The 27,352-nt window shown below is 51.5% G+C and overlaps 8 protein-coding genes across 8 annotated transcripts; 5 read left to right on the forward strand and 3 right to left on the reverse strand.

Moving 5' to 3' along the window:
- Window positions 1-211: 211 nt before the first annotated feature.
- COCSUDRAFT_11831 (mitogen-activated protein kinase 6) lies at window positions 212-2,768 on the forward strand (the record flags this gene model as incomplete). The annotated part of the gene is made up of 6 exons (XM_005651377.1): window positions 212-643; window positions 754-897; window positions 1,160-1,254; window positions 1,559-1,736; window positions 2,207-2,372; window positions 2,650-2,768. The coding sequence occupies 6 exons, from the start codon at window positions 212-214 to the stop codon at window positions 2,766-2,768; spliced, it is 1,134 nt and encodes a 377-aa protein (XP_005651434.1).
- An 851-nt stretch (window positions 2,769-3,619) lies between these two features.
- COCSUDRAFT_12452 (Mog1p/PsbP-like protein) lies at window positions 3,620-4,561 on the reverse strand (the record flags this gene model as incomplete). The annotated part of the gene is made up of 3 exons (XM_005651378.1): window positions 3,620-3,729; window positions 3,890-4,006; window positions 4,300-4,561. The coding sequence occupies 3 exons, from the start codon at window positions 4,559-4,561 to the stop codon at window positions 3,620-3,622; spliced, it is 489 nt and encodes a 162-aa protein (XP_005651435.1).
- Window positions 4,562-6,342: 1,781 nt separating this feature from the next.
- Window positions 6,343-8,016, forward strand: COCSUDRAFT_11883 (DUF367-domain-containing protein; the record flags this gene model as incomplete). The annotated part of the gene is made up of 4 exons (XM_005651379.1): window positions 6,343-6,411; window positions 6,760-6,919; window positions 7,297-7,462; window positions 7,803-8,016. Coding segments are annotated over 4 exons (609 nt in total), but the record flags the coding sequence as incomplete, so codon positions are not given.
- A 1,448-nt stretch (window positions 8,017-9,464) lies between these two features.
- COCSUDRAFT_59397 (hypothetical protein) lies at window positions 9,465-11,880 on the reverse strand (the record flags this gene model as incomplete). Its single annotated transcript, XM_005651380.1, has 7 exons — window positions 9,465-9,554; window positions 9,768-10,053; window positions 10,505-10,683; window positions 10,896-10,997; window positions 11,264-11,318; window positions 11,430-11,527; window positions 11,848-11,880. 7 exons carry the CDS (start codon window positions 11,878-11,880, stop codon window positions 9,465-9,467), a joined length of 843 nt encoding a protein of 280 aa, XP_005651437.1.
- A 690-nt stretch (window positions 11,881-12,570) lies between these two features.
- Window positions 12,571-13,941, forward strand: COCSUDRAFT_27303 (hypothetical protein; the record flags this gene model as incomplete). Its single annotated transcript, XM_005651381.1, has 4 exons — window positions 12,571-12,686; window positions 12,866-12,964; window positions 13,075-13,228; window positions 13,385-13,941. 4 exons carry the CDS (start codon window positions 12,571-12,573, stop codon window positions 13,616-13,618), a joined length of 603 nt encoding a protein of 200 aa, XP_005651438.1. The 3' UTR covers window positions 13,619-13,941.
- A 1,402-nt stretch (window positions 13,942-15,343) lies between these two features.
- COCSUDRAFT_32301 (hypothetical protein) lies at window positions 15,344-16,351 on the forward strand. Its single transcript, XM_005651382.1, has 3 exons — window positions 15,344-15,582; window positions 15,668-16,006; window positions 16,134-16,351. The coding sequence occupies exons 1-2, from the start codon at window positions 15,361-15,363 to the stop codon at window positions 15,959-15,961; spliced, it is 516 nt and encodes a 171-aa protein (XP_005651439.1). The 5' UTR covers window positions 15,344-15,360; the 3' UTR covers window positions 15,962-16,006; window positions 16,134-16,351.
- A 2,600-nt stretch (window positions 16,352-18,951) lies between these two features.
- Window positions 18,952-24,486, forward strand: COCSUDRAFT_27305 (decarboxylating 6-phosphogluconate dehydrogenase; the record flags this gene model as incomplete). Its single annotated transcript, XM_005651383.1, has 14 exons — window positions 18,952-19,166; window positions 19,255-19,315; window positions 19,416-19,515; window positions 19,621-19,687; window positions 19,843-19,950; window positions 20,084-20,181; window positions 20,426-20,529; window positions 20,907-21,071; window positions 21,334-21,448; window positions 21,735-21,892; window positions 22,390-22,542; window positions 22,944-23,090; window positions 23,424-23,540; window positions 23,884-24,486. The coding sequence occupies 14 exons, from the start codon at window positions 18,955-18,957 to the stop codon at window positions 24,004-24,006; spliced, it is 1,728 nt and encodes a 575-aa protein (XP_005651440.1). The 3' UTR covers window positions 24,007-24,486.
- A 278-nt stretch (window positions 24,487-24,764) lies between these two features.
- On the reverse strand, window positions 24,765-27,285 carry COCSUDRAFT_39859 (putative L-kynurenine hydrolase; the record flags this gene model as incomplete). Its single annotated transcript, XM_005651384.1, has 7 exons — window positions 24,765-24,944; window positions 25,138-25,335; window positions 25,553-25,690; window positions 25,910-26,066; window positions 26,407-26,614; window positions 26,807-27,014; window positions 27,115-27,285. The coding sequence occupies 7 exons, from the start codon at window positions 27,283-27,285 to the stop codon at window positions 24,765-24,767; spliced, it is 1,260 nt and encodes a 419-aa protein (XP_005651441.1).
- Between the last annotated feature and the right edge of the window lie 67 nt (window positions 27,286-27,352).

The following is a 27,352-nucleotide window of genomic DNA, read 5'->3' on the forward strand; positions in this document are numbered from 1 at the left end:
GACGTTTCCCTTCCTACATCAAGGGTAATGGGGTTTTGTACATTACCCTGGCCCCCCCTGCGCTACTGAGCAGTCATGTGTGCAACGGTCTCCACAATTGCTCGCAAATTCGGCACGTATGGATTTAGACCAACACCATGACTTGAGATAGGGAGTGTACAGTCGCTGTTAGTGCCAGCCCAGCAGGGGCAGGGGCCCCAAAAAGCCAAATATGTCGAGTAAGACGGACAACTTGCCCGTGAAGAAAGAATGCAGTATACCCGGCAAGCAGGCATACAGCATATGGGGCACATTGTTTGAGCTAGATGAGCGCTATGTCCCAATAAAGGCAATAGGCAAAGGAGCGTACGGCGTGGTGTGCTCGGCAAAGAATGTGGTCACAGGAGAGAAGGTGGCAATTAAGAAGATACAGAACGCCTTCGAGAACTTGACAGATGCCCGGCGCACACTGCGGGAGATTAAGCTCTTGAGGCACCTCAAACATGAGAACGTGATCGCCGTGCGAGACATTCTGCAGCCAGTAGACAAGGAGAGATTCAACGATGTCTACATAGTCTATGAGCTCATGGACACAGACCTGCACCACATCATTCGCTCACCGCAGCAACTCACAGATGACCACTTCCAATTCTTCATCTACCAGGTGGGGCCTGGATTTGCTTGGAATGCATTGTGCTCAAATGAAGTGCTTGTCTGACTGGGAAATGCACTGCATCAGAGTCAGTTTACTTACCAATATTTGCCCCAACACAGATCTTGCGCGGCCTGAAGTACGTGCACACAGCCAATGTGCTTCATAGAGACCTGAAGCCCAGCAATCTTCTGCTGAATGCGTCCTGCGACCTGAGGATATGCGACTTTGGCTTGGCAAGGACCTTGGCGAGGCAAGACAGGTATGTTCACTTCGTCAGCACCATCTTGAGCACAACTGCGTGTTTAAAATAGCAAGCCTACGCTTGCAGGAGTGGTAGCTTGTTTTGTCAGCCAGCAGTGAGGTCAAACAGCCATCTATCTCTTCCCATCTTGATATATGGACCCTGCCGAAGGCTGCTTCACGAGCTCCAAACCGCCATATTATGTTGATTGTGCATCTGTGCAACATGTTCCATGCGTGTCATGCCTCAGCATTGAACGAAAGCTATCGGTGTGCAGCTTTGAGTCCAACTACATGACAGAATATGTGGTCACGCGATGGTACCGCGCACCAGAGCTGCTGCTGTCCTGCTTCCAGTACACTGCCGCCATCGATGTGTGGTGCGGAGCCTCTTCCATACCAAACCTATGCATGCCAGTCCTCCACGCCTTTGCACATGCTCATCCTTGGATCCCAGGTCTCCCCTGTGCCCCTCCTCAGTGAGGACACATGCCCTGCCAGTTTGCATTGCTGCAGTGGCTCCTTGGAGACTCCTCCGCAAGATGTGTAGGTTATGATCAGCAGCCTCATGGGCAGCCATATCCCAATCTTCAATAGCGTGCCTCCCTCGCAAAGGCACAGCCTTCCTTACTTTCCTTGGAAGACTCCACTGCCGTGTCAGCGCTGAGGTCAGCGATGGTGCAGGTCGGTGGGGTGCATCCTGGCGGAGCTGCTGTACCGGAAGCCGCTGTTCCCGGGCAAGGACTACATCGACCAGCTCAAGCTCATCATCAAGATGCTGGGTTCCCCCTGCGACTCCGACCTCGTCTTTATCAGCAGCAGCAAGGCCCGTGCCTACATCAAGGCGCTCCCGTATGCCCAGGTGTGGCCACACCACAGTCAGATGCACGCTGCAGCTTCTGCAGATCCCTGCACCATCAGCAACAGCTTGTATGCGGGTGAACATGATATGTGAATGAGGCATGCCATGCGTGCATGCCCTATGGCCTCTGGCTTTGGGCTTGCCGATCTTTCAGTAAAAAGCAAAATATGCAGTCATGCCAGCCTGTGCAGTGCAGCGGCAATCGGGCGATTGGCACCGGGCAAACTTTTCAAAATTGATGGCAACAGAGCCGTCTGTGTCCCAGTAGGCTTGATGGATCTATCCCAAGATCGTGTGCATCATTGGAGCAACTGCTGCCATACCTTTTTGGGAAGTAAACTACTGCAGCAGGGCTGAAGACTTCGACTTCACCTCACAAGATCTCCATACGATTGCCTCTTTGCGTAGGAAGAGTCTTACTAGTGAAAGTATATTACTCACCCTGAGCGCTGGTGTGTGCCTGCGCGCAGAGGTGCCCATTCAGGGTGATGTTCCCGGACGCGAGCCACCTGGCGATTGATCTGATGGAGAAGATGCTGCAGTTCAACCCGGAGCGGCGCATCACTGTGGAGCAGGCCCTCGCGCACCCCTACCTCGCCCAGATGCATGACCCGGCCTCGGAGCTCTCCGCCCCTGGTGAACCCCTCCTCGTTTTAGCCCCTTGCATGGGCTTTGTTATTACCATATTTTTACAACAGAGCACCCTGCACTGTTGTGTGTTCGCCAGAGGTTTCTAGCACGGGATGATTTTGCGCATGCATTGAGTTGGGAAATTGTAAGTATATTTCACTAGTTGCCACAACGACAAGCAGTGAAATGACAAGTGTAATGTTCGCATGAGAAGCTAGCTATCCGCCATCTTTGGTTTACCAAGCGTTGGCTGGGAGCACTGAGGGTTGGTGTGCTGATGCAGACACCTTTGACTTTGATTTTGAGGAGCAAGAGCTGGTTGAGGCGGCTGTCAGGAGTAAGGTGCTGGAAGAGATCCAGTTCTACAGCAGCTCTGCCTCCCTGGAGAAGGCAGCGAGATAATGGGTATACTCACACAGACGAAAAATCAAGGCATGGAACAGGCATTGCCCAGCAGAAAATTGAAAATTCGAAGAACTACCCTGTGCTGAAGGCTGTGTTTCCTGGAATTCCTGACAAACAAACGCAAAGAACTGAAGCAAGGAACTTGTCTGCCTGAAAATGGCTGGATCCCTGGTCTGAACGCAGTATCAAGCAAATGCATGAGGCTGTAGGTAGTTGAGATGAAAGCAGGGTGCATTATCAGATGTTTAATCATCGTTGAATACCGTTACGATATTCCCGTAGGCATCATGCAGAATTAAGGTTGCAATTTCACGACAAATGGATTGGTGACAAGGCTGGCCCCTCTCTGATCAAATCGTATAAATGACCAGTGATAGTGCTGTGCCAGAAAGGAGAGCAGCTCTGTTTTAAAGGATTGAAAGGAATTCCAGGAGTCGCCACTGGACCTCTTTGAAGTCATGCAGCGCACATTGTAAAGTTCATTGGCAATGGCAACAGGGCTTTTGCATTGTTTACCTTCCAGCATCAATGCATCAGCAGACCTTTCCAATGATGCATGCTTGCACCCCTTGCATGCTTCAGCTGTACAGTTAATTCACTGTCAGTGACCGCAGTCTGTCTGACATTGCCTTCCGGAGCACAGCCAGAACCTCTCCACAAAATTGTCACAACGCAGTCAATATCATTCGGTTCTCCTGACAGGATAGTGGCAGACGTTTCACATTGCACAGGTATCAATCGGACGCATTTTAACAGGCCAGTGCCAGGGGGATTTCCTGCTGCACTGTGGGATATCTCCCAATACAAACTCAGCAGGGTTGCGTTGCAGCACAACAAGGGAATCAGCATCATCCAAATCGCTCCACAACCTCGAATGAGCCAATGACCTGCTCAAGCCGCGGCTTCATCTTTCCCCAGCGCTTCTCATTTGAGCCGGTTGTCAAAGTGTAGAACTTGCCTGCCACATTGAAGACACAGTTCAGCTTCGTACACCTCGAAAGCTGCCTGTCTTGAACAGCCTCAATTGGCATGCAATGAAGGATTACATCAATGTTCTGGGCAGATGATCTCAAGCTTCTGCCCACATAGCATTAGATGGAGGGCAGACATGGACTCACCATTTGCAACAGTCACCACGGCCAGAGCATGGCGAATGTAGTTGGGTGCCTTTGAGGCAAACTCAAATGTGTAGTACATGCGACCGTCCTTCTCTTTCTGCACACAGCAATAACACACTCAAGTCTCTGTTTGCAAGCGACCAATTTGGGCAACGCTCGACTACTTTATCTTTCAGCACCTTTTGCACGAAAACCAACGCAAGAGTCAAGGAGAAAACCAGAACACTTGTGACATGGTGGCTTGCCTGATTGACATCCAGCACCTTCACATCCTGCTTTGGGGGTGTCAACACCTTCTCCGCAAGCGTGACCGCTACCTGCCAAAGCCATCTTAACTGTTCAGTAACCTTCTCAGTCACAAGCATATACAGCCACTTGCATCTGCAGCACTGCAACAAATGTGCCACAACCTGCGTCCTGCACTGCAAAAAGGAAGAGGGATGCATCAATATAGGGGCATGCCTCGGCGGGTGAACCAAACTCAGAGACATTGGCCTTGTCGGTCTGAGTGATGCTGACGCTGACGCTCTCCAGGGGCTCTATGACATCCTTGTAGACAACGTCCTGCCCCTTGACTGCCACCTCTTGCCAGCCAAAGGGATACACAAAGCTGTAGCCGTCCTGGCTGTCCTTCACAGGAGTGAACTCCTTGACTGTGCACACACATTGCATGTCAGTTCATAAGATACACAGCTTGCTCGACTGGATTGACCTGTGACATCAGGTGTTCAATTTGAGCGGTAATTAAAAGCTTACCGGCTGCAAGGGCTGCTTCAGGCATGAGGAGGTTGCTAGGTAGGAGGGCGCCCGTGGCCATAGCAGCTGACAGCAGGGCACTCCGGCGGGTGGCTGTAGGAGGGGCTGTCTCAGAGCCTGCCAGACATCCAAACACAACGCATCAAGGGTCAAAGAAGCATTCTTTTGTTGGATATTTCAATATCTGAGCAGCAGAACGCATAGAGTGCGGGGTGTAGCAGCACAGGAATATGCTCTACCGTGTGTTGCCTGGCATGTTGTTAGCTTCGGTCTTCTGCTGTGCACAGCCGGTGAGAATGGTCGAGCCACACTCTGCAGCACAACAAAATGTTTAGATGCATGTTACAGCCCCTCAACAGCTGGCTCTACACAGGCATCAAACACCCATAAATCACCTTGCCAGTGGGCACAGAGCAAAATTGCGCGTTTCCTTGCATCTGAAGCGCCATGGTCATTTAAGTGGTCCTAGTGCCAAGCAATCACCCCCTTCAGTAGCAGCACAAGTTAGCTCGTCCACCGATGTGACTCTGTAGAGTGCACCGGGTATCAGGCTTGCAATGCTTTCAAGATGGTATCTCTGCTATAACTAGAAAGACTTACCTCTGCTTTGTATAGGACAATCTTTCTGAAGAGTAATATCGTGCTCCGATCGAGTGGCCTCAGGATTGTGGTGAGTAAGCAGTGACGTGGGTGCCGAATGAACGCTCTTGCTTCCTCTCAGGGTGCTTCCCATTCAAACTCACTCGACAGATGCTGGTAAAGGGTCCTAAAAGCGACATATAAAATCATAACACAAAGCTGAGGAGCGTCTTCAAGTGTGTGATTTGTGTGTACAAAGGTGAGCTTCTCATGTTGTGAGTAAGATGGACTAGAACTGCGAGCGCACCCAGGCATCGTGTCCAATCTATTCAGAGAAAATAACTCGTTGCATAGAGTAAAATTCAAGCACTGCCATTTGTGCATTGCCTGGAGAAGACTGTATGCAGCAAGCCTAGTACAAACAGGAAGCTTTCACAACGCCTTTTGTCAATTGCTGCGGTACGATCTCAAACATATAGCAGCTAGTTTTTTCTACTTGCAGGAATTGCAGATCCAGATCATCTGCCCAAGTCTGCCTTTGCGATTAGCCAGTGCCACCACTCTCACCGAGTGACCTTGGAAATGTAACAGGCCTATCATTGAGATTGACAGCAGCGTTCTATGCACACAGCAGGTCGATTCAAAATGCCAAGATCCCATGGAAGGGGTCGTGACGCTGCACGCGACAGTAGAAGCCACCAGCAAATTCCACGCGGCAGCATGAAGAACGCCTGGGCTGAAGGTAACTACGTCCAGGAGCATGAAGAAGGGGATTCTGATGAGGAGGAACACGACCAGCAACAGGTCCATCCCCATCTTCCATGTCGATCTCCCGATTGCACTTTCCAAGTGCACCTTTTCCTGCCATGCGAGCAGCTGTTGCGCTTGAGCCTCATTGGGGACATTCCCTTCAGCAGGCATCATCTTGATAGAGAGCCACTATCCGCTGTGCGTCAACGCAGAGCAGACATCTACACACCACATGATGCATGAGTAGACAATATTTTCAAATTCAGATTTGTAAATAATAATTGTGAGATACCAAATACATTGAATTGCTTGCGTTTGGAATTAGTGAGTTCTAATTTTGTTGAATCAACTGCGCGCAGATCCCCTTCCGGCTGGCGATGTGGGACTTGGGGCAGTGCGACAAGCGCCGCTGCACGGGGACGCGGCTGGTGCGACAGGTAACTCAGAGCCAGGACTCTCCTGCCACCGTTCATTGCTCGCAGCTGGCACCATATGACACTGCCTCCCACATAATGTCAAGCATTGCGTGCTGCTGCCTGACTGATGGGATGGTATTTTTTGGATGCCTTGCAATTTTTGACAGGAGTTCTTCTCTCACCTAATTGCTGCAGGACGGTCAAACACTCGCACCTATCCCAGCCAATCAGCCTAGTCAAAAAGTCATTTTCTGTTCTCCAGAGAAGCGGGCGTGAGTAGTATTCTATTCTAGCAGATGACAGGACGGGCGCAAAGTATAGTTGGTAAGCATGTTAGTGATGTGAGTTAGTGACATCAGCGGTGCGCAGGGAGTGGTGGAGGAGCTGCGCCTGGGCGTTCCCTTCCCCGGCATCATCCTGAGCCCGATGGGACGCGCGGCTGTTTCCGCGCAGGACAAGGCGCTTATCGCAGCCAAAGGTCTCGCCGTTGTAGACTGCTCCTGGAACCGCCTCGACGATGTGCCCTTCGGTGGGTGGGTCTAGCCCCCACAAAATCACAGGATCTGATTTTTTTTAATTGCAAGCTGAAGACGATCCAGAGGTGATCTTATGCCTCGATCAACGTGGCAGGCATGGGGAAGCATGGTGCGGGCAGCACCTGGTGCATTATTGGCAGTGAACCGGGTGTGAGGTGGCAGCATAATTCATGCATCACTCTTGCAATAGCCTTGACACGCTGCAGCAGATGCAAACATTTATGCACACTGTAAGACTATGTCTTGCACTTTGATGTGCGTTGAGACTGGGTGCGCAAAGATGCCTGATGGTTGTGAGTGTTATGAGCAGGGCATATGATTGTGGTTAGGTGTCTGAAGTTGTCTGATGGGTATGTGCTGTTATGGGCAGGGCGTATCAAGGGGGCGGCACCGCGGCTGTTGCCCTGGCTTCTGGCGACCAACCCGGTGAATTACGGCAAGCCCTGCAAGCTCTCCTGCGCAGAGGCCTTTGCGGCTGCGCTGTTCATTTGCGGATGGCCCTCCGCCGCTGCAGCTGTCCTGTCTCGCTTCAAGTGGTGAGTAGGCATGCTTGCTGATATCACATCACAGCTGAGGGTGCCAGTGCAATGATGCTGCATCGCTGAATTAGTAATTAGTTCTCACAGGAGCTGCCATGCTTGCTGGTGGTGCGTCATCCTACAGCTCAGTGTGCCCGTTGCAAGGATGTTGCGTAGCACCATTCTAGCTGTTGCACCTCGTTGAACAAGTCATTTGCTCTCGGGGCAATCTCAGTTTCTGTTTCCACTTTGTGCCACTTTGTGAGCAGCGTGCATTCGGTGCTTGGTGAGCCATCTTGCCACACAAAAGGCATACATTTAGAGCCGCACTGATGTGGGTGTGCATGTGCATCTGCAGGGGCCACGGCTTCTTTTCGGCGAATGAGGAGCTGCTGGACCGCTATGCCTCCTGCCCCGGCAGCGCTGAGGTCATCGCTGTGCAGACTGCCTACCTCAGCGCTCTGGATGCCGCTCCTCGGGCAGTGCCCACCAGTGAGTCCACACTCTGGCTTATAGATTCTGTAGCGTGTTTATTAGTACTTTTCTATGTATGTGAATTTTTAAGTATATAATACCCCCGCCTACATCCCTGCCCGCATGCAGCATCGTCAAGAGCCCTGTGATGCACTTTGACAGTACGCAGCCAGCTAATCTTGATTGTTTGCGGTTCCACTTCCAACACCCTGCTAGAAGTGTGCATGGCATGACCCAGCGAAGGATAGTCAGGCTTGAATCTTGCTGCAATGCTCCCCAGGTAATACGGATGACTACATGGCTGCAATGGACTTGCCGCCGACAGATTCAGACTCTGACAGCGAGTCAGCCGACGAAGAAAACGAAGTGGAGGCCACAAGCTCTCAAGAGCCAGGCCGGTGCGCACCTGATAACTTAGAATTCGTTTGAGATCTGTCTATTTTGCAGCTCCCCCCTTTCGGTGAAAGTATTCCAGACATTTCATCTAGGCTCCTTATAATGCATTGGACTCAATGGAGGGGAAATGGTGTGGAGCAGGGCGGGAACTTCAGGGGAACATGGCGAGGTTGCAGGGTCAAGCGATCAGCACAGCGCTGCTGAAGAAGAAGCAGCAGAAGGGCACCATGATGAGAGTGTGGGGAAGAAGAAGCATGAAACAAGCAGCAAAGATAAGGACCTCTCTGAGGCTAATGGAGGACATGTTCCAGAGGGTCTGCAAGACTTGGGAACGAGAGATGTTCTTAGGGATGTTGATGGGAGCGCCGTCATAGGAGCTGCCCTGAAGGATATGCATGTGCAAGGAGAGTGATGGGTGGCCCTTCCGCATGTGTATTCATTGTGAGTGTCGCAGTAGACGATCGGTCTAGAAAGAACCAACTCAGCTTTTATATGTTTGCTGGAGTTTGAAGCGCACTCTCGCTGTTGATGCTCAGCATTCTTGATGACTCAGAGAAAGAGATGGATATCAAGGCAAAGCGAGCATTTACAATCATAGTGCATGCCTTATTCATGCGTCGCTCAGGCAAAACGACTGAAAGCATCAGGCTTCTGCAACCAGGACCCTAAGCAACGCATCACAAGAGATTCAATAAAAAAGCTCAGAGAAACATTACATTGCATGCCTCCGTCCAGCAATTTTTTTGGCAACACCTCTCTTCTCAGTCACAAATGTGTTCATGCAGTGTCAGCAAATCCTTTATGTCAGGATTTTCCGATCAGATGCTTTGACATGCCAGAACAAACGCACAAACACACATCACAACACACATCTGTACACTCAATAGCGCTCTTGACATCTAGATCTAAATCCACAACGAGCACATGAGTTAACAGCAACTCAGGTGGATTGGATTACCCAATCGCACCCAGATCAATCCTCTACAGCTACTGATGCCAACACCTCTCGTGCAACAGAATCTGCACCAATCTTTCTCGATGATTGATGAATGCACCACCAGAACAGTTGCCCTAGCCATGTAGCCGTCCTGTGCTTGCCAGTAGACACAAAGTTTATGTGGGCTCCTCTCGAGAACTGCGGAAAGCAGTTTTACTCGCCATTCTTGCTTCTCCAGTTGGAGATCCATTCCTGGGCCTCCTTCTTGCTGGGGTCGGTGGCCGTTGGGGCCCCAGCTCCATTCTGGGCAGCATACAATCTCCTCAACAACAGAATGAGGACAATTAACATTCGCAGCCTCAGGGGAAAAACGAAAAGCCCACCAAAAATCGCATACACCGTACAGCCAAAGTGCATGGTATTTTGCTCACACACAAAGTAGCATGTAGAACACTGGCTCTTCCTTTCAATTGGCACAGATGGTCCTGTACAAGAGCAGCAGCACAGAATGCGTACCAGGTCAATGGTGTCCTTGGCAGCATCGATGGTCTCCTCGCTCTCCTTGCTCACGCTCTGAGCAGCCTTGCTGACATCAGCGTCCAGCTTGTCAGCAGCCTTGCTGACATCAGCGTTCACCTTGTCCGCTGCCTTCTTGACGTCCTTCTTGACGCTGTCAACTGCAGCCTTTGCCTTGGAGGCCACCTTGCTCTCGGCAACCTGCTCAGTCTCCAGCACCTTTGTTGCCAGCTTCTTCAGATCCTTCGGCACCTCCTTCACTGCAATCTTGTCATCCACCAACTCCCTGTCACAAGCATGTCACTTAGAATGCCAGTCAGGACCCCAGGATACTTATGATAATAGAGAAAAAGAGCCTGCCAGCTGCACTGAATTGCAGTGCATTGCATTCGAGGCGTCAGGGTCCAGACTAAAACATGTCAGTCAGGCTAAGTCATGTAGGGTAATTTGTAAAGTAGTGACTTCAGCACGGATGAATAACAAGACTCATGTGCACGCCGAGTGGACGGTGAGACTCCACAACAGCTACTAATGGCAAGGGCAGAGGCTCGAATTGATGTAAAGTGCATGCTGAGCTTGAATATGGAGGTAGATTGACAGAGCCTGATAGAACGACTGGTGCAAGGAGCAGTGCAACAAAGTACACAATCTAGAAAAACTGCAGAATGGGGCCACAGCACAGCACAGACCCTCTGGGGCACAAAAGTGCAATGTATGGGGCTAAGAAAAGAGCGCACTTGATCTCATTGGCTGTCTGCTTCCTGTCCTCGGCGAAGAGCAGCCTGCGCACAGCAAACTGGCCGGCCGCAAAGAGACCAGCCACCTCCAGGGCAGTGTCGATCTCCTGGAAGAACAGCAGCGCGCCTCCCACCAGGGCACCTACTCCCAGCAGTGCCTTGGATGCTGTTGGAGCACTCTGTGACGAGCAATAGAATAGAGAGCCTCAGTTATGTATCTCGAGGGGATTTCCATTTGAATGCCCATGTTGAAGGGGTATGACTTTGTTTAGGATCATGTACTAAAAATTACGAAATTTCGTCAAGGGTGATCAGATGATACACAAGAAGACAAGGCGTGAGAACAAGAAGATTTTCTGCTCTGGAAATGCAGCATGAGGGAGACGCGCACCTTGAAGTCCTCTGCAAACGAGTCAAGGTTGTTGCCGAAGTTCTTCAAGCCACTGAGATCAAAGGAGAGCTTTCCAGGTTCCTTCCATGGCAGATCTGCTGCCTGCATCACATCACACCCACCATCGCTATTAGCACAGCACCACAGCATCCCCGGCAGTCGCAGCATACCAAATTTCCCTTGCCATCCCGGACAGAGTGACAGTGGGACATGCCAGCACTATTTTGGAATACTTATCGCCAGCTAATGGATGACATGCTGCACAAAGAACACTTCAGAGTCTGCACGGCCATCAACTTCCTCGACAGTGAAAGGGTGCTTGCCTTCCAGCCTCTCGGACCGTCTGAGCCCCCCTGGATATACAAGACCTTGCCAACAATGCCTGCAAGGCCCTTGGCTACCTGAGGTGCCTCGCTTCCATCGCTGCGCCAGCAAGTGACAGTAATGTGTCAAGCGAACGCAGGACTGCATGATTTGCACGATCTGATGCTGGATAAGATCTACACTGAAGTCAGCCAGTGAGGACGTGCTTACGAGTCCAGCAGTATGACAGTTGTGTCTTCTGTAACGGCCTTCAGCTTGCCGAACTTCTCTGCAAATGACTCGTCAAAGATGGTCTCTCCCTTGACAGTCTGCGCACGAGCAAACACAACTTCATCAGGAGCACCAGCGTTGCAACCTCGATATACACTGCTGAGAACAGAACTTTATATTATAGTCCTCGTGGTGAGCAGGTCGGGCGCCTCAATTGGTCCAAAGGTTTGAATCTGATCAAAGTGATCTGGGCTGACACTTTTAAGTTTTCTGCCCACCTTAGTGAAAGGCAACCGAGTGATGCTCTTCTTTACAGGTCGAAGATCGGGTTCTCCAGACTCTTTAATTGCTTCTTTGCTCCTGATGTCCACGAAGATAACAGGATCCTCACTCGCTAGCACCTCCAGCGCGCGCAAACCACCGACTCCTTGCACCTTGCCTCCCCCACCATTGATCTGCGAGATCAGGAGCGGTACAAGAACGAGGCCTACTGCTGCTGGCAGCAGTAGTGGATAATCGCTGATGAACTGACCGATACCAGAAGCATCAGAGGGTAGATTTGGAAGCTCCGGGACATTTAGGCTTGGGTACGTGAGATCGCTGGGGATCTCGAGACCCTCTGCCCAAGCTTTCGGAATTGAGGCGAGAACAGTGGCTAGACCACTTGTCCCCACTGCCACGCGCCGGTCATTTCCAGCACGAGCACTGGCTCTGCACACCGCACCCGACGCTAGCCTTGATCGTGAGGCCTGGCGATGCAAAGTGAAGGGCCTCGCCTGAGCGAAGCCTAGCAGTGATGCTGGCATGCAGGGCAATCGATATACGGACGCAGCAAATGCGCTTGCGAATTTGTTAAATCTTTTGTGTTTTGTGGCTTAGACCGTCGTTCACAGGCGTTGCCTCCATTTGACCGATTCGCACAGCGCCTGCCTCCAAGAAGGTAGCAGAATTGACAGAAAAGAAATCAAAGCAATGTACGTTTTGAGATGACAGCGTATGCACTGGGACGGCTGTATCTCTGATTGTTTGGTACACTGTTGGCACTGTGTTAGGCATTGTTACCTAGCCCGCATATCTGTAGCTTGACACAGCATTGACGATATTAATCTGAGTACAAGAAAATTGAAAATCACAAATCAGGATGGCAGGGGCAGCAGTGCAGGCTGCTCGAACTCTCATGAAGCGCTCACGTCGTGGACTCTTTGCTGGAAAGACAGTGCTGTCAGGGAACAACGTCAGCGAGGATGGAGGAAATAGGTAATGTTGATGTCATGATGGGCAGAGATCAGCTTCATTGCCCAAGCCAGAGCTCTCTTTAGCACCATCTGACTGCCCCCACATGACAACTGTGCTTGTTTAACTGGATCAAAATGTATCAGACACTCTGTGGCTGTCACAAATGACCGTCTCTCATCCCCAGAGCATTAGAAATGCAGGACCCGCCGAATCTGGAAGCCCAATGTCCAGCGCAAGGCACTCTACAGCGAAGCATTGGACAGGATGGTCCGCCTGAATGTTACAACTGCAGCAATGAGGTCAGCATTCTCTGCATGTAGAGCAATAGTAGTCATAAACTTCAAGAGGTACAGGGTGCACCCATGACATGAATCGTAGCATGCGCTCACGCCACCTTTACGTTGAACAGGACGATTGATAAGTATGGTGGCTTGGATGCGTACCTGCTGGGCACAACAGATGAGAAGCTGGCGTCAGATGTGGGCTCGGAGTTGAAGCAGCAGATCAAAGCTACTCTAGCCATGCAGAGGCAGCCGCATGGCATTGGCGTCCCTTCTGAACCGGTGTGTCCGCAGTATGGGTGCAACAAGATTACACTCTCCATAAACAAGCACAATGGCCCTGACTTGAGTGAATGCAATAAACGTTGGCACTGGGCATGCCACACGGCAAATTGCCTGTTGGAAGTTGGACCTCAAACCATGGAGATCTGCATGCAGGCGACATTTGCTGCTCGTGGGTCTGAAGCTTCGTCCAGCAGTGCACAGCCGGGGGAAAGCAGGGAAAGAAGTGGATCTGAGCAGAATGGGGATGGGAACAGTGCAGCAGTTGCACCCAGGAGGGTGAGGCCAGACCTTGTGGAGAAAATTGAGCAGAAGACACGGTGGGATGGCTCTGTGACACAGGCAATCAAGAAGATATACAGGAGACCGGTCTGGACATATACACCGTGATAATATTGCTTGCACTTGCGCTGTGGATCTCACGCGGATGTCATGCATCCACTGCATGAGAGTCGAGGCTTTAAATCTCAGGCCTGGTCAATGTGCAGAGAACTGGCATATTAGGGCAGATTGCAGGAGTCCCTCCTGAAAGATGCGTGCGAATAACTTGAATCATGCATGCAAGACATTGGAGCGGCTGACATTACCTGCTCTTGATTTGCTTGTTGCAATTGGCTTGCAGTTCTATAATCGACTGTGTGCTTCAAGAACATGAGACACTGCCAGTCTACAGTGTAGCAAATTGGCATCCGATTTAAGTCACTGAGTCTGGTTCCTGTGATCATGGGCCTCAAGCAAGCATGATGTAGCTGTATTTCACGAGCAGACACTCTGTTGTGACAATGTTGCGGCCAGCGTGGCACCAGTAGTTCAACACAGCAAGTTGCTGATTCTGTCGGGGTAGAGCTTGATGCTGCATCACGCTGCCAGAAATAGAAACGGCTGCCTCGGTAATCCATGCATGCAATGTGAAAGACCTCTGGCTGCGGCTGCTGCTGTAATCGAGTACATCAATCGAGTACATCAAACAGCCCAAGCCATCCAACTCTAAGGCCCATTGCCAAGTGGCACCACTAATGCCAAGCTGATCAGCTCATGAGTCGACTGGCTGAGTTGGAATCGCATTTGGTTAAGAGAGACTGAAGACATGAAGGGAGCAAACAGAGGAGCATAGGAGGTTCTGGGCCCAAGGAATTTTCTAACTTGGGGTGATGGGCCCAGGCATTTCTAGGGGCGGAGATCATGCCGAACAAATCGAACCTGACTTTCAGGAAGGGGTGCAGCAGGGCAAAAAGAAACGTTGAGCCAAAGCTTGGAGTGCTCCTTTTGACTCCTAGTAAAGTGAGGTCCTTGTGTAACAAGCTGCAGATAAACTTACGCCATGCTGACATTTTGAATGTGACGACCATTCCAAGAATCAAGTACAGGATCGAGTTTGCTGGAGGGCTGGCAAACGTTGAGAAACTGACGTTCAATGACAATTTGGTGGTCTTCGAGGATGAAAGTTTCAAGAAAAGGTGTCTGGACTTCATGGCATACGGAATGACCCCGGATTCTGCCAAGGAGCTTGGTCTCATCGCCAGTGATCTATATGAGCGTGGCCCTTTTGTTGTGCAGTCTCACTCGGATCAGGTGGGCAATTGCACGACTTTTGAACGTATATAATGCTTGGAAATAAGCAAGGAAGACATTGCATGACCAGAATTTGTGTGCAGGACCCTGATGATGAGCACGGCCAGCCAGAAGGGATCAAGGTGTACAGGTATGGTTGTGCTGGCTGTAACCAACTGCAGGGCAGCCATGTGACGTCATTGTGGGTCCCTGAACCGTGTGTGGCAGTGCAAATTGAGGAAGAGGAATTGAGTGGTGTTATCAAAGCACAGGAACGATGTGGCTATTTGCAAGAAAGCAGAGTCCTTTGCGGAGGATGTGTGCAAGGCCGTTGCACGGGACTTCCGAACCAAGCTTCCATGGGTGGACGCGAGAAAGTACGCGGATATAGCCTTAAATGATGCGCGAGTGCCTTTCACATCTATGGCGCTCCTGAGGAATTACAGCTGTGAGCCGCGATGCAACACCAAGGACATGACTGGCCTCTGCCTTATCACGTGGTTGCGTGGGGGTGAGCTGCAAGTCACAAGTCAGGATCTGCACATGCATGCATCTTTTGGACGGGGTGCATGTGGTGCCCAATGAGCGGAGTTTATGAGAGACAATGTGTGTATATAGGTGAAGGGACGCTGGCACCTCCCACCAAGTTTCAGCTGTCAGACTGGGGCATCGAGCTTGGCACACGGCCTGGCGCTGTCTTGCTATTTGACTCAACTCACATCAAGCATCAATCTCCGCCCCCGGTCAACACTGATGCCAGACATGTGCCTCGCATGGCATGCGCTCTTTCTGTGCCCGACAAGGTGGGCCTTTGGTTTGCACTTACGGTGCAACGCCATGTACATTTGCAAGATGTCGTTCAGACGTTTTATACTGGGTCGCAAGCAGGAGCGCCTGATGACTGATGCGGAGTATGCTGAGCGGCTGCTCGAGCAGCAGCGTTTGAGAGCGGCTTTTGAGGCAGAGCATCCCAGGGAGGAAGATCCAGAGGCGCAGTATTACAAGGAGGAAAGTGCGGACATCACGTCCGAGTATGATAAGGAGGAAACATCAGATGCAGATTATTTCAAGGAGGAAGAAGCAGACAAAAAGCCAGAGTATCTCAAGGAGGAAAGTCCAGGCAACCAGGCAAAGAGGATCAAGCTGGAAGATGGAGGAAAGATTAAGCTGGAAGGTGCATGAAGGTGAAGCTTGCAGACACCCGTGTCCGCCATGTGCGCACACATGGTGCGCACCGCGACCACATGCCTCAGCAGGACTCTGAGGCAGACAATCCATGGAGCGTGTTCATGTACACAGGACAAGTGATCAATGATATGGCGTGCTCGAGGCTGATGGCAACTGGGCTGCCCAGGCACTGCTTTGTGGACGTTGCAGAGGTGGACATGGCAGGACAGATCTAAGGGCCATGCACCCTGAGGGTGAATCTCCAGTTGAGTATCTCCTCTTGACAAGCCCCAATTGGTTTCACCTTGCAAAAAAGGCAGAAGGCATAGTGCAGTGTCTTCAGACGAAAATCCGCGCGCACAACGTTCGCACATTTGACATTTTTTTGTACGCTGTACTCAGCCTGAGGCGGCCTCTGGGTTTGAAGGCTCTTGATTTGTTTTGTGTGAATGCAGTGCTATTGAATGACTGTCAAGATGCACATTGACTGTGCTTCTGGGGGAAGCAATTGCGGTTTGCAGAAGATTTGGATCCATGCACGATGCCATCATGATCAACAGCACCTTGACCTTGAACTGTCGCTTGGACCTTACATGGCCGTTGACCTGGGTTTTGATTATTGCGCCAGTCAGTTGCTTCTAATAGGAGTGTAAAAATCAAGCCAGCAGTGCTGACCTGTGGCCATATTCTGCACCCCACTAATCTACTTGACAGATGGAAAATGCCAGTGACAAGCTTGCAAGGGTTCCTCATTGTCAGTACCCAAACCTTTCTGCATACGCCTATCGACATCCGCTGAGTACTACCCAGACAGTACTTATTGAGCAGCGCCGGCGCAGTGGGTAGCGGCCGCGGCTGCGCCGGCCGCTGGGCAGCTCCTCGCTAGCTCATGTTGGTGCAGTTGAAAATCTCCTGGCAAGATGCCTTCAATTGGACAAAGTGCATGTGGTCACACTATGAGCACACCCATCAGGACAACGTCTCACACCTGTTGCCTGCAGTGCACTCAGCGAGTGGATAGATCCACTGCTGAGTGGACCCCTTGATGACTCATGATTGAGCAAGCCACAAAAGGTGCGAAGAAGACGAAGCTCAAAATCGTCGTGAGAAACAAACATCTAAAGTTTAGGTGCTCTTACGCCTTTCATTTCAACATTCAGCTTGTGATCAATCGATGAAATCTTAAGTCATTCGCGCATCCCATACATGATGTTGGTGTAGATGAGCGCATGATCGTCAACTAGTCTGTCCTGACAGCTATCCTCATGCCATCAGATAAAGCTACTCAGAAGAAAAAGGCTGGCGTGAAGAAAGTTGCTGGAAAGAAGAAAAAGGATGTCCCAGGTTCTCCCTCGGTGGACATGCTGTTTAGCAAATTAATTGAAGAAATCAACAATTTAAGAAAATCTCAAACAAATGGATCTGATTTGCAGGGAATGACTTGGAGCCCAACTTGCAGAAGCGAGGCCTCTTCAATAAAGATCGTGCGTTGCCTCTGCCTGACTGGACAACGTATTGCAGGATAAGATATCAACATAGATCAACTACAGATAATTAACCATCCTGTGAATTTTGCAGTCAATCTGATGATGTATGGATATGGAGACGCTGAGAATCCCTTCTCAGCTTCTATTGATCTGGTGGAGGTCAGCTCCTACCATGCTTCACTTCAAGCTCTGCAGCCCTTTATATTGCTGTCAAAGTGCCTGTTCAGCTGAAGTGGCCAGCAGCACCCTTGCAGTGCTTTGTGTACAATTTTTGGCATGTGAACAGGACATTGTGGTGGACTATGTCACGACTATGGCGCATGCAGCTATGGATCACGCCACTGGACGTGACGGCAAGATGCAGCCTGAAGACATCCTCTACCTGGTCCGCAAGGCAAGCAATTGCTCCCTGCCTTGCTCAATCATATCATCCTTAACATTATAGTGCAAACATGCGTTTGCTGTTCCAGGAAAGCAGCAGCATGATACAGCTCTGTGGGTGCAACCCATGCGCGCTTGTGAGCTTGTGACTTTGCTGGTCAGCGTGCAAGTGCTGCGCAGGATCCTCAAAAGTTTGCGCGCGCGCAAGAGCTGCTGCGCATGAATGTGGAGATCAAACAGGCAAAGAAGGTCTGTGTTGTCCCAATATCCCAAATCATCGTGTCAATGTACTACTGTAGTTATGAAATTGTAAGGCAGGACATCCACCTCTAGAAGATATCGAGTGTGTCCGTGTTATTGCGATTCTGCGATTCTCATTGGCAGCTGCTGTCTATGCAGATTTTCAATGAGGAGGACGTTGCACGAGGGGTACTGGATGAAGATGCCCCTTAGCTGATGCAGCACACCATTGTATGATATGGGTCTCATGTAGGACTGCCAAGTCCTCAACCTGTAGTATTATGTTACTTGTGTGGTCGGCTGTGCGCCCAGGCAGTTGTTTCTTGATGGGCACCTTTGCTGCAGAAGAAGGAGACGTGCATGATTTTTAGCTAGAGCTGTGTGAATTAGTAGGCTAGGAACTAAAGGGAGCAGAGCATTAGAAGACCGGCAAGCAGAAGTATTCTGCCGAAGGGCAGCATATCTCAGGCTGAGATGAAAGATCATGCCAGGCTTAGGCCTGTTGATTGTCCTATCGCTTTCAGCTGGATCCAGCTCCGGGCAGAGATTCTTTGAGCACTTTTTGATGTTTTCCAAGGAAGGATTGGCATTTCTGCATGCGAATCTGGGACAGCCTTGGAGCCCGGCCTCAATTGAAAGTAGATGAAGCCTGCAGCATGCTAGCAATTGTGCCTGATCAGTAATGCAGTGTATGTCCCCAGCTGGAGACAGAGCCTGATGCTCTGATGGCAACCCATCCTCCCTGAATTGCAATACAGGGACCCAAAATTTTGGCCTTTTCAAACCCTAGAAGCTCCTTTTCGCAGAACCCTTCACGTGGGTCTGCACCCGTGCCCAAGTGGCATTGGACGCATAGAGTAAGGGGAAGCGCCGCTTGAGTCTTCATGCAAAGTGCCTGTCATGCTTCCGACAATTGACATCAGCAGATCTTGCACACTTCCCCACACAAGCTCACCCCTGCCACGCACTCTTGCCCTCTCCCCATCCTTTCGTGGGTCTTCATCAGTTCTAGGGCAGAGGCTGAGTGCAAGCAGCAAGCTTTTTGGGCGCCCCTCCAAGTGCAGATTGAGCATCTCGGCCGTAGCCGCCCCCGAAGCCACAGTCCAGGAGACGTAAGCAGCTGTCAACAAAAATTTTGCTGAGCCCTACCTTGAAGTGGGTTTCAATTCGGCTGACCGAGGAACATGTCCCTCTGTGCAGGTCAGGAGAAGTCACAGCGATGTCGGAGCTCGGACTTATTGGTCTCGCTGTTATGGGACAGGTACTGGCATATTTTGTTGCATGGCATGAGTATGACCCTGTCCTGCTGGTGATGAAAGGACCCTACTGTGCGTCTTGATCAATGGCCTGTTGCCGTGCAGAACTTCGCCCTAAACGTCGCTGAGAAGGGCTTCCCTATCTCGGTGTACAATAGGTCATACGAAAAGACCGAAGCTTGCGTCACTCGTGCCAAGAAGGAAGGTGAGCTCGGGATTCATGCTTCAACGAAGATATTTGCAAGCAGAAAGTCTTGACCCATTTTAAGGTCTGAGGCACCTGGTCTGATGTGCAATCTGCGTGACGCAGGCTTGGAAGCAAATCTGAAGGGATTCCCGGATCTGAAGGAGTTTGTTGCTTCTCTAAAGAAGCCTAGGTGATCAACGTGAAACATTACGTATTTCCAGATTCTTGGAAAGGCTGATCTGCTTGCTTTACAAGATGCAAACGAAATACTAATGCTAGTGCTGCTCCTGAGGTGTTTGTTTGAGGCACAGAAAGCTGCAAAGAATTTGACTTTCAATGATGCAGGCGGGTGATGATTCTGGTGAAGGCTGGCGCCCCCGTGGACGCCACCATCGAATCCTTGATTCCCCTCTTGGAACCTGGTGACATCATCATTGATGGTGGCAACGAGTGGTAAGACATGATCCCCTAAAGCAGCCTTGGCTGAGGAAGAAGGATTCTAGCCTTTTGCCAGACTGTACTGGACGGCAACGGGCTGTGCATCAGGATTAAGGCCATTAATTGACTGTCGTGCTGCTTTGTTCAGGTATGAGAACACAGAGGCGCGCGCGGCGAAGGTTGCAGAGAAGGGACTGGGTTACCTGGGCATGGGTGTGTCTGGCGGAGAGGAGGGTGCCCGTAACGGTGCGCAGCCCCACAAACTCGGCCCATTGACAGGACATTGCAGGATGTGATTTGCACAAGAGATCTGCTTGCTCTGCATGCTGCTCTTGTGTCTTGAAGGGGCGATCAGTGCAAAGCACAGCTGCATGTACAGTCAAATACCAAGGTGCTAGCAAGATGTCATCGGGCTGACATGAAACCATTCTCCTTGCCGGCATTTTGAGGACAAGGATCCTGAAAGAAGGATTACGGGTTTTTGGTGCAGGTCCCTCTTTGATGCCCGGTGGCACCAAGGAGGGCTATGATGCCATCGAGAAGATCGTTACCAAGGTGGCCGCTCAGGTGGACGATGGCCCCTGCGTGACATACGTTGGACCAGGCACGCCTTCTCACCCTTTCTAGCTTCCCCTCCATGCCTCTCATGTATATCAATCCTGCCTTATCAGCAGCTGCATACAGCGGTATAGTTTGAAGTGCCATCTTGATGTCCTGACATAAAAAGGAGTGAGCACAACGCTTGGCAAATCCCGTGTAGTACAAGGTTGCTACTCTCCTCTTATACTGGCTTCTGGCTTCAGAAGGAGGTTTGCAGCACGGGGCAGGTTCCCGGCATGTGCATCAGGCAGGATCAAGTGCATCCTTAAGAGCTTGGCTCTGCTCCTCATTGGCGAAGATGCTGATTTATACGGTGCCCATATATGACATGTCGCTTCAATTGAGAAGGTATTGGGGCTCCAATGTTTGAGCATGTGAGGGTGTGTCCAGGCGGCGCGGGCAATTTTGTCAAGATGGTGCACAACGGCATCGAGTATGGCGACATGCAGCTCATCAGCGAGGCCTATGATGTGCTCAAGACCGTCGGCGGCCTCACCAACGACGAGCTCGTGGAGGCCTTCAACGAGTGGAACAAGGTGAGGGGACAAACATGCTGGCGCCCCTCTACTAGTACCACTGCGCACTGAGTAACCGCTGCATCTGCTCACAGCGGTGTGCATTGCTATGATGCTAGTTTCCCATCATCACGCTGCAAACCAAGCTCACAGCGCATGGCTGAGATTTCCTCAAAGGGAAGGCGCGTCGCATTTCACAGAGCTGTGTGTGGGAACATGCTTTTAGGGCGGTGTCGAATGCTCAGATATCCAAATGCTGACTGTTTGCTGTGATTTGCTGCAGAGCGAGCTGGACAGCTTCCTGATCGAGATCACAGCGCTCATCCTGGCCAAGAAGGACGAGGACGGAGCGCCGCTCGCCGACAAGATCCTCGACAAGACCGGCATGAAGGGCACCGGTGCGCGCCCCCAGACCTCCCAACATCACAATCATGCAGCAGCCATTAATGAGCTGCCAATCTTTTCTTGCATCGAAGCCCTAATAACTTCTGCAGCTGTGACTGCAAGCCTGTTCTAGATCTACGCATATGTCTGTGATTGCCGCTGAGATGCCACCGTGATATGTGTCCCGAGCGCCCCATCCTAAGCAGCCCGGGAGCTGGTCAGCACACGGACGGATGTAAGACCTAAAAAGGCATTCCCTGTTCATGCATGAATGTGAGGTAAGGGAGTCATGGCGCGCAGGCAAGTGGACGGTGCAGCAGGCGGCAGAGCTGAGCGTGCCGGCGCCCACGATCGAGGCTGCGCTGGACGGGCGGTTCCTGTCGGGCCTCAAGGACGAGCGCGTGGCAGCCGCCAAGACCTTCTCAGACCTCGGTCTCAAGCAGCCCACCAAGATAGAGGTGCGCCTGCAGCGCTCGGTCTCCAAATGTTGCACATCGACCAGCACATCAACCAGCGCATCAACCAGCAGGGGTTCCCACTTGCAGCACAATATGTCAGGTTGCACCTATGGAGGACAGTGTTGTCTTCAGTTTATCTAACAGCCAGACGGCAGCCACAGGCCTGCTCCATCAGGCTGGCCCTCTTGATGTGTGGCTGATTCTTGCCTCGCACTGGGTGTCCTTGTGTGAGGCCACTGACACTGTTGGTATCTCTATCATTCAAAAGTACATTGCAAACAGTTCTGTGTCCTCAAGGGGGTTCATGGAGGTGGGATCACAAAATCAGTAAGCTGCACAGTAGCCGTGCATTTATTTTCCTGTTGCCGCTCGTCCTGAGTGAGTTTATGATCAATCTCTCTTGTGAATTCCTCTTGAGGGCACAGATCCTTGTAGTGTAAGCATGCATCTCATCCGCCACTTCTTGCTCTGATCACAAATGGCAAATTGGCGCGCAGGGCATCGACAAGGCGGCGCTGGTGAAGGAGGTGAAGCAGGCGCTGTATGCGTCCAAGATCTGCTCCTACGCGCAGGGCCTCAACATCATCAAGGCCAAGAGCGCCGAGAAGGGATGGGACGTCGACATGGGCGCCCTCTCCCGCATCTGGAAGGTGATCCCAGGCCCCTGCCTTCTTTTCTCCATAAGCTTTTTTTGAAGTGCTGGAAAAATTGGACAACGGCAGAGCGCGAAAAGCACTGAAGGCTGCTGCAGAGCGCTCAAAGCACTGCCGGCATGACTAAGCGGCCATGCTTTTATCATATGCTGCCGGTATCTCCACAGGCATGCAATGCGCAGGCCTACGAGGCTTGTGCTGGCACAGCGTCTGCCATGCGTATTTCTGTGCAAGACGACACTATGTGCATGCATGCAGTGCTTGTGCTGCCAGAGCATGCCCCATGTATCTCTCTGAATAACCCAGAAAAATTCAGGCGTTTGAGGCTCCTGCCCCCTTGAAAGTGTGTGACAGGATACATCTGGGACCCCATCTGAATCAACTCGGCTGGTGCACAGGGCGGGTGCATCATCCGCGCGGTGTTCCTGACGGACATCTACGAGGCGTACAAGCGGAACCCCGCGCTGGAGAACCTGCTGGTCGACCCTGACTTTGCCAAAAAGCTCGTCTCCAGCGAGCAGGCCTGGCGCTCCGTCGTCACCAAGGTCCGTCCATCTTGCTGCACGGGTATTCCTAGCTCTCATGGACCTGTCATGTAAAATATGAGACTTCGTGGCCCATGACAAGAAGGGTTGGCTGTAATATTGTGTGGGGGCCAGTGTATGCGTGCGGGTGAGGAAAAAGGGTTGTGCAGGATGCGCTTTTGCGCATGTGGCGGGTAGTGCTAGAGGGATGGGTGAGCAGGGGTGCCCATCAATGTATTAGCCTGGCAGCGTCTGGAGCGACTTGGTATCTGACCTCAGTAGGGCAGGAGTTCATCATTTGTACTGTATATATATAGCTCTTGTCACTAGAGTTCTGTTTCTCATCCTGTGCAGGCCATTTCCAACGGCGTGGCAGTGCCAGGCTTCAGCGCGTCGCTGGGCTACTTTGACACCTACCGCCGCGAAACTGTTCCCGCCAACCTCGTGCAGGCGCGCTCCCTCCCCACTGCTGTCCCTGCCCCTGCACTCTTTTCGAGACTCTTTGCTGCTCAGCATCTGGAGATTGTTATCCCGCCGTCGCTCTTCCATTAAATTTAACCAGGATGCTCTCTTGCTGCACGAGCAAGAATGCCAATTTTGCAACAGCGTGCAGCAGTTGCATGCAAGCTGTCAACATTCTGACAGATTTGCTGGCGCCACTGTTGTGATGGAAGCAGAAAATTGCCGTAAGGAAGCCAAGCTTTGTGGGCCCTGAGCCCCAGTAAGACTTCAGGATTTTCTTCTTGTGCTGTGTGTGCATCAGTACAAGACAGTCACTCAGTTAGCTGACATTTGACTGCTGTCCCAACTACAGGCGCAGCGCGACTTCTTCGGCTCGCACACGTACGAGCGCATTGATAAGCCCGGCTGGTTCCACACCGTGTGGGACCCCCGCAACTCCGCCGACTCCATCACCACCTCCTCCTACAACAACTGAGCTGGGGGTCATGAGCGGGGGGGTCCTGCTGCATGCATGCGCGGGGGGCTGTGACAGGCCTGCTGCTCCTGCATTGCTAGGGCGCCGCATCAAGACATTATATCGGGCTGTTTTTTATGCTTGGATGCTTGCAGATGCATTGCGTGATTTGGATATAGCAGTGCTGCCCAGTCATAGATCTGCAGGCCAGTCCATGTGAGAGGCAGCGCCAAACGTTAACGTTGTTTGACATCAATTGGTAAGAAATTTGCCTAATGCATCCATATGGCGGTCTTGCTGATGTTAGCCACCCCTGATATCATCGATGCGGGTGTAGCGGCTGGATTTATTTTCATGTGCATGTATGATTAGCGTTTGACTGCCGGATTAAGGATTTGCTTACAAGTCTTGTGCTAGTAGTGTTCTTCAAGTGAATGAATGTCGCCACCATAGGGCGTACTGTTCAGACAAGCGGCAGGATGATGTAATTCTACTCTTGACACCTGTAGGTATATAGGTTCCTATAGCTATAGGAAATCCGCACCGTTTTCAAGCTCATGCATTGAGCTCATCAATACTCGTATCCTTCTACAGAATGCTCTTCAGGCCTCCATGCTATTCATAAAATTGCAATTGCAAGAGTCTTTGCGTTGTATATTTCCTGGAATGCTTCTACAAGAAATAGACAAAAGGATGAATCCTCAGCCTGGAAGGGCTGGGGAACTTCAGAACAAATTTAATAAGTTCACAATTAAAATCTCTTGCACAGCACGGCATGATCAGGTCACAGCAGCGCGCTGGCGATGTCGGGGCTGGTCCCAGAGGCGTTCCTGCATGACCAGCTTCAGCTTCTGCACAGCTTCCCAAACGTCCACGTAGCAAACATACAGCGGCGCAAAGCCAAAGCGCAGAATGTCCGGCGAGCGGAAATCTCCCACCACTCCCTTTTCAATGAGGGCCTGCCACACCACACAACAGCACTTTTAGAATCCTCACATCTTCTGGCGTTCACATTTTCTTGGAAAAACAGCATCATCTCCTCATCTTCTGATCACAGTGTCGTGCATGGTTAGCAGACATGCATGCACAGAGGTGGCCTCCCTAGTTGCATGCATACAAGGGCCGGGGAAGATAAAAGGGGCTCATCCGCACCACCTGCATGATTGCATAGCCCTCCGGGTGCGCGAAGCAGATCTGGCTGCCTCGCTGCGATGCATCTGGGGGTGAAGCCAGACGGAAGCCCCACTCAAAACACTCCTGCTCCATCAGACGCTTGAAGAGACATCCCAGCGCAACTGACTTGTCCCTGACAGCCTCCTGTGGCGCTTGCAGGATCAGATCCAACCCCACCTGTTTTGGCACCCGATTTTAAATTCGAAGTTAGCAATGACAATCGCATGCTGCACTACCAGAAATTCATTGGAGTGTGAGTGCCAAGGAGGCCCCGCGTGCAGCTCTCACGGGGAAGGGCCCAGTAACATCGAGCAGTGAACGCATATCGGGTAGAACTCTTGGCTGTGGTTGGAAATTGCGTGAGATGGAGAGAAGTTTTAGAGTGTCTCCTCACCTCGAGGGCAGTCAGGCTGAGGATGGGCGGAGTGCCGCATTGGAACCGCTGGATGCCAGGGGCCGCCTCGAAGGAGGGCTCGAATGCAAACGGCCTTGCATGGCCAAACCAGCCACTCAGAGGCTGCTGTACTTTATCCTGCGCCACACACAATAGCATTGCGTCATGATTTCAAAGCTGCTGCCTTCAAAAATGCCCAAAACCTTTGCTCGTGCACCTTATGTCTTTCTCGCATGCCGCGTTTCCTGAACCCTTTGCAGGAACGTTGCCTGCCTGTTCATCATTGTTGGTCCCTCTGCAACTAAGGGCTGGGTTTCCGTACATGTCACACAATCCCTTGCTCTGGCTTGGTCGCACCTGCAGGCGTTCGGCCACGTACAGGAAGCCGGGCGCGCCGGGGCCGCCATTGAGGAACTTGTAGCCGCAGCCGACAGCAAAGTCCACGTCAGCGCCGCTCAAATCGAGCTGCACGGCGCCCGCGCTGTGCGCCAAATCCCACACCACCAGAGCGCCCCTGCATAGGTGCACCCTCCTGAGATATCCATGTCTTCCCTGTCTCATGCCGCACCCATTCTACAAAGAGCTCCTTGACTTTTGCACAATCCTGCTTAGGCTCACTTCAGATGATGTCCTTGTCGTCCCGCATCCAATCTAGACAAATCTCCTTGCATGCTTCTCCAATCTGCACCAGAAGATCTTTGTGACTTTGCTGGTGTCGGTGAAGCCTGCAATGTAGCCCTTCTTCCTGCCCTTCCTCTACTCCCTCACTTATGCAGGTTGTCTTCAGAGTGATGCTTGACAGAAAGACCCACAATCTCATCCAAAGAGTGACGGCTCTTTAGCGGGAGTTGTACCTTGCATGCGCGTGGGCTGTGATGGCTGCCATGTCGAGCATGCGGCCGGTGCGGTAGCTCACATGAGTCAGCACCGCAACCGCAACATCGCTGTCGATTGCTGCGAGGATGTCCTCTGGGGAATTAACCAGCCGCAGTTGATGGCCCCGGCCCATGTGCCTGATCAGCCCCTCCAGCATGTATAGGTCTGTGGGGAAGTTTGCCTGCTCTGCAGCCACCATCAGCAGCAAAGTGCATCGATTGGCGGCTCAAATTGCTCATACACTAAGCGCAAGGAGCATGCAGTAGTGACTGCTTTTCAGAGACGTGCAAGAGCACAGGTGACTTTGCAAAAGCCAGTTTGCAGTGGAAGGGACGCTCTTTTATTGGGTGTAGGAATACGGAGGGGTGCAGGAAATACCTGAGACAATGATCTTGCCAGGGTGCAGGTCCAGAGCGGCAGCCACGACCTTGAAGAGGTTTACAGAGGTGGAGTCAGCGACCAGCACTGTGCCAAGCTCAGCCCCAATAATGCGGCCTACCTTGTCCCCCAGCCTCTTCTGCGCATCCCACCAGCCGTGCTTGTTCCAGCTGCTGATGAGGTCCCTGCCCCACTCCAACTGTACGACCTGTCAGAGCGTGAATCCTGATTGAGATTTCCAGCATGGATCAGTCCAAGAAAAGCTGACCTTCAGGTATAGGGTTTTGAAATGAAGTCGGGCCAGCTACCTCCGACAAACGTTGAGAAGTGGCCTTTGGAAGAGCGCCCAGGGAGTTGCCATCGAGGTAGATAGTGTCTTCAGGGAGCTCGAAGTGGCATCTGAAGTGTGCCAAGGAGTCCCTGGCGTCCAGCTCCAGGCAAGCTTCGAGTGATCCAACTTCTGAATTATTTTGCTGCATATAATTCTATCACATATCTGGCTGAAAGTCCTGTGTCAACGTTGTAGAAATCATACGGTAATGGGCT

Source organism: Coccomyxa subellipsoidea, assembly GCF_000258705.1.
Source record: "Coccomyxa subellipsoidea C-169, whole genome shotgun sequence".
Lineage (NCBI taxonomy): Eukaryota > Viridiplantae > Chlorophyta > Trebouxiophyceae > Coccomyxaceae > Coccomyxa > Coccomyxa subellipsoidea.

Excerpts from the sequence above, each read along its gene's own strand:
- COCSUDRAFT_32301 (XM_005651382.1), top strand. The coding sequence starts at position 15,361 with ATGAGCGGAGTTTATGAGAGACAATGTGTGTATATAGGTGAAGGGACG. Across the intron at positions 15,583-15,667 it reads CTCTTTCTGTGCCCGACAAG|GAGCGCCTGATGACTGATGC; the intron begins GTGGGCCTTTGG and ends GGTCGCAAGCAG.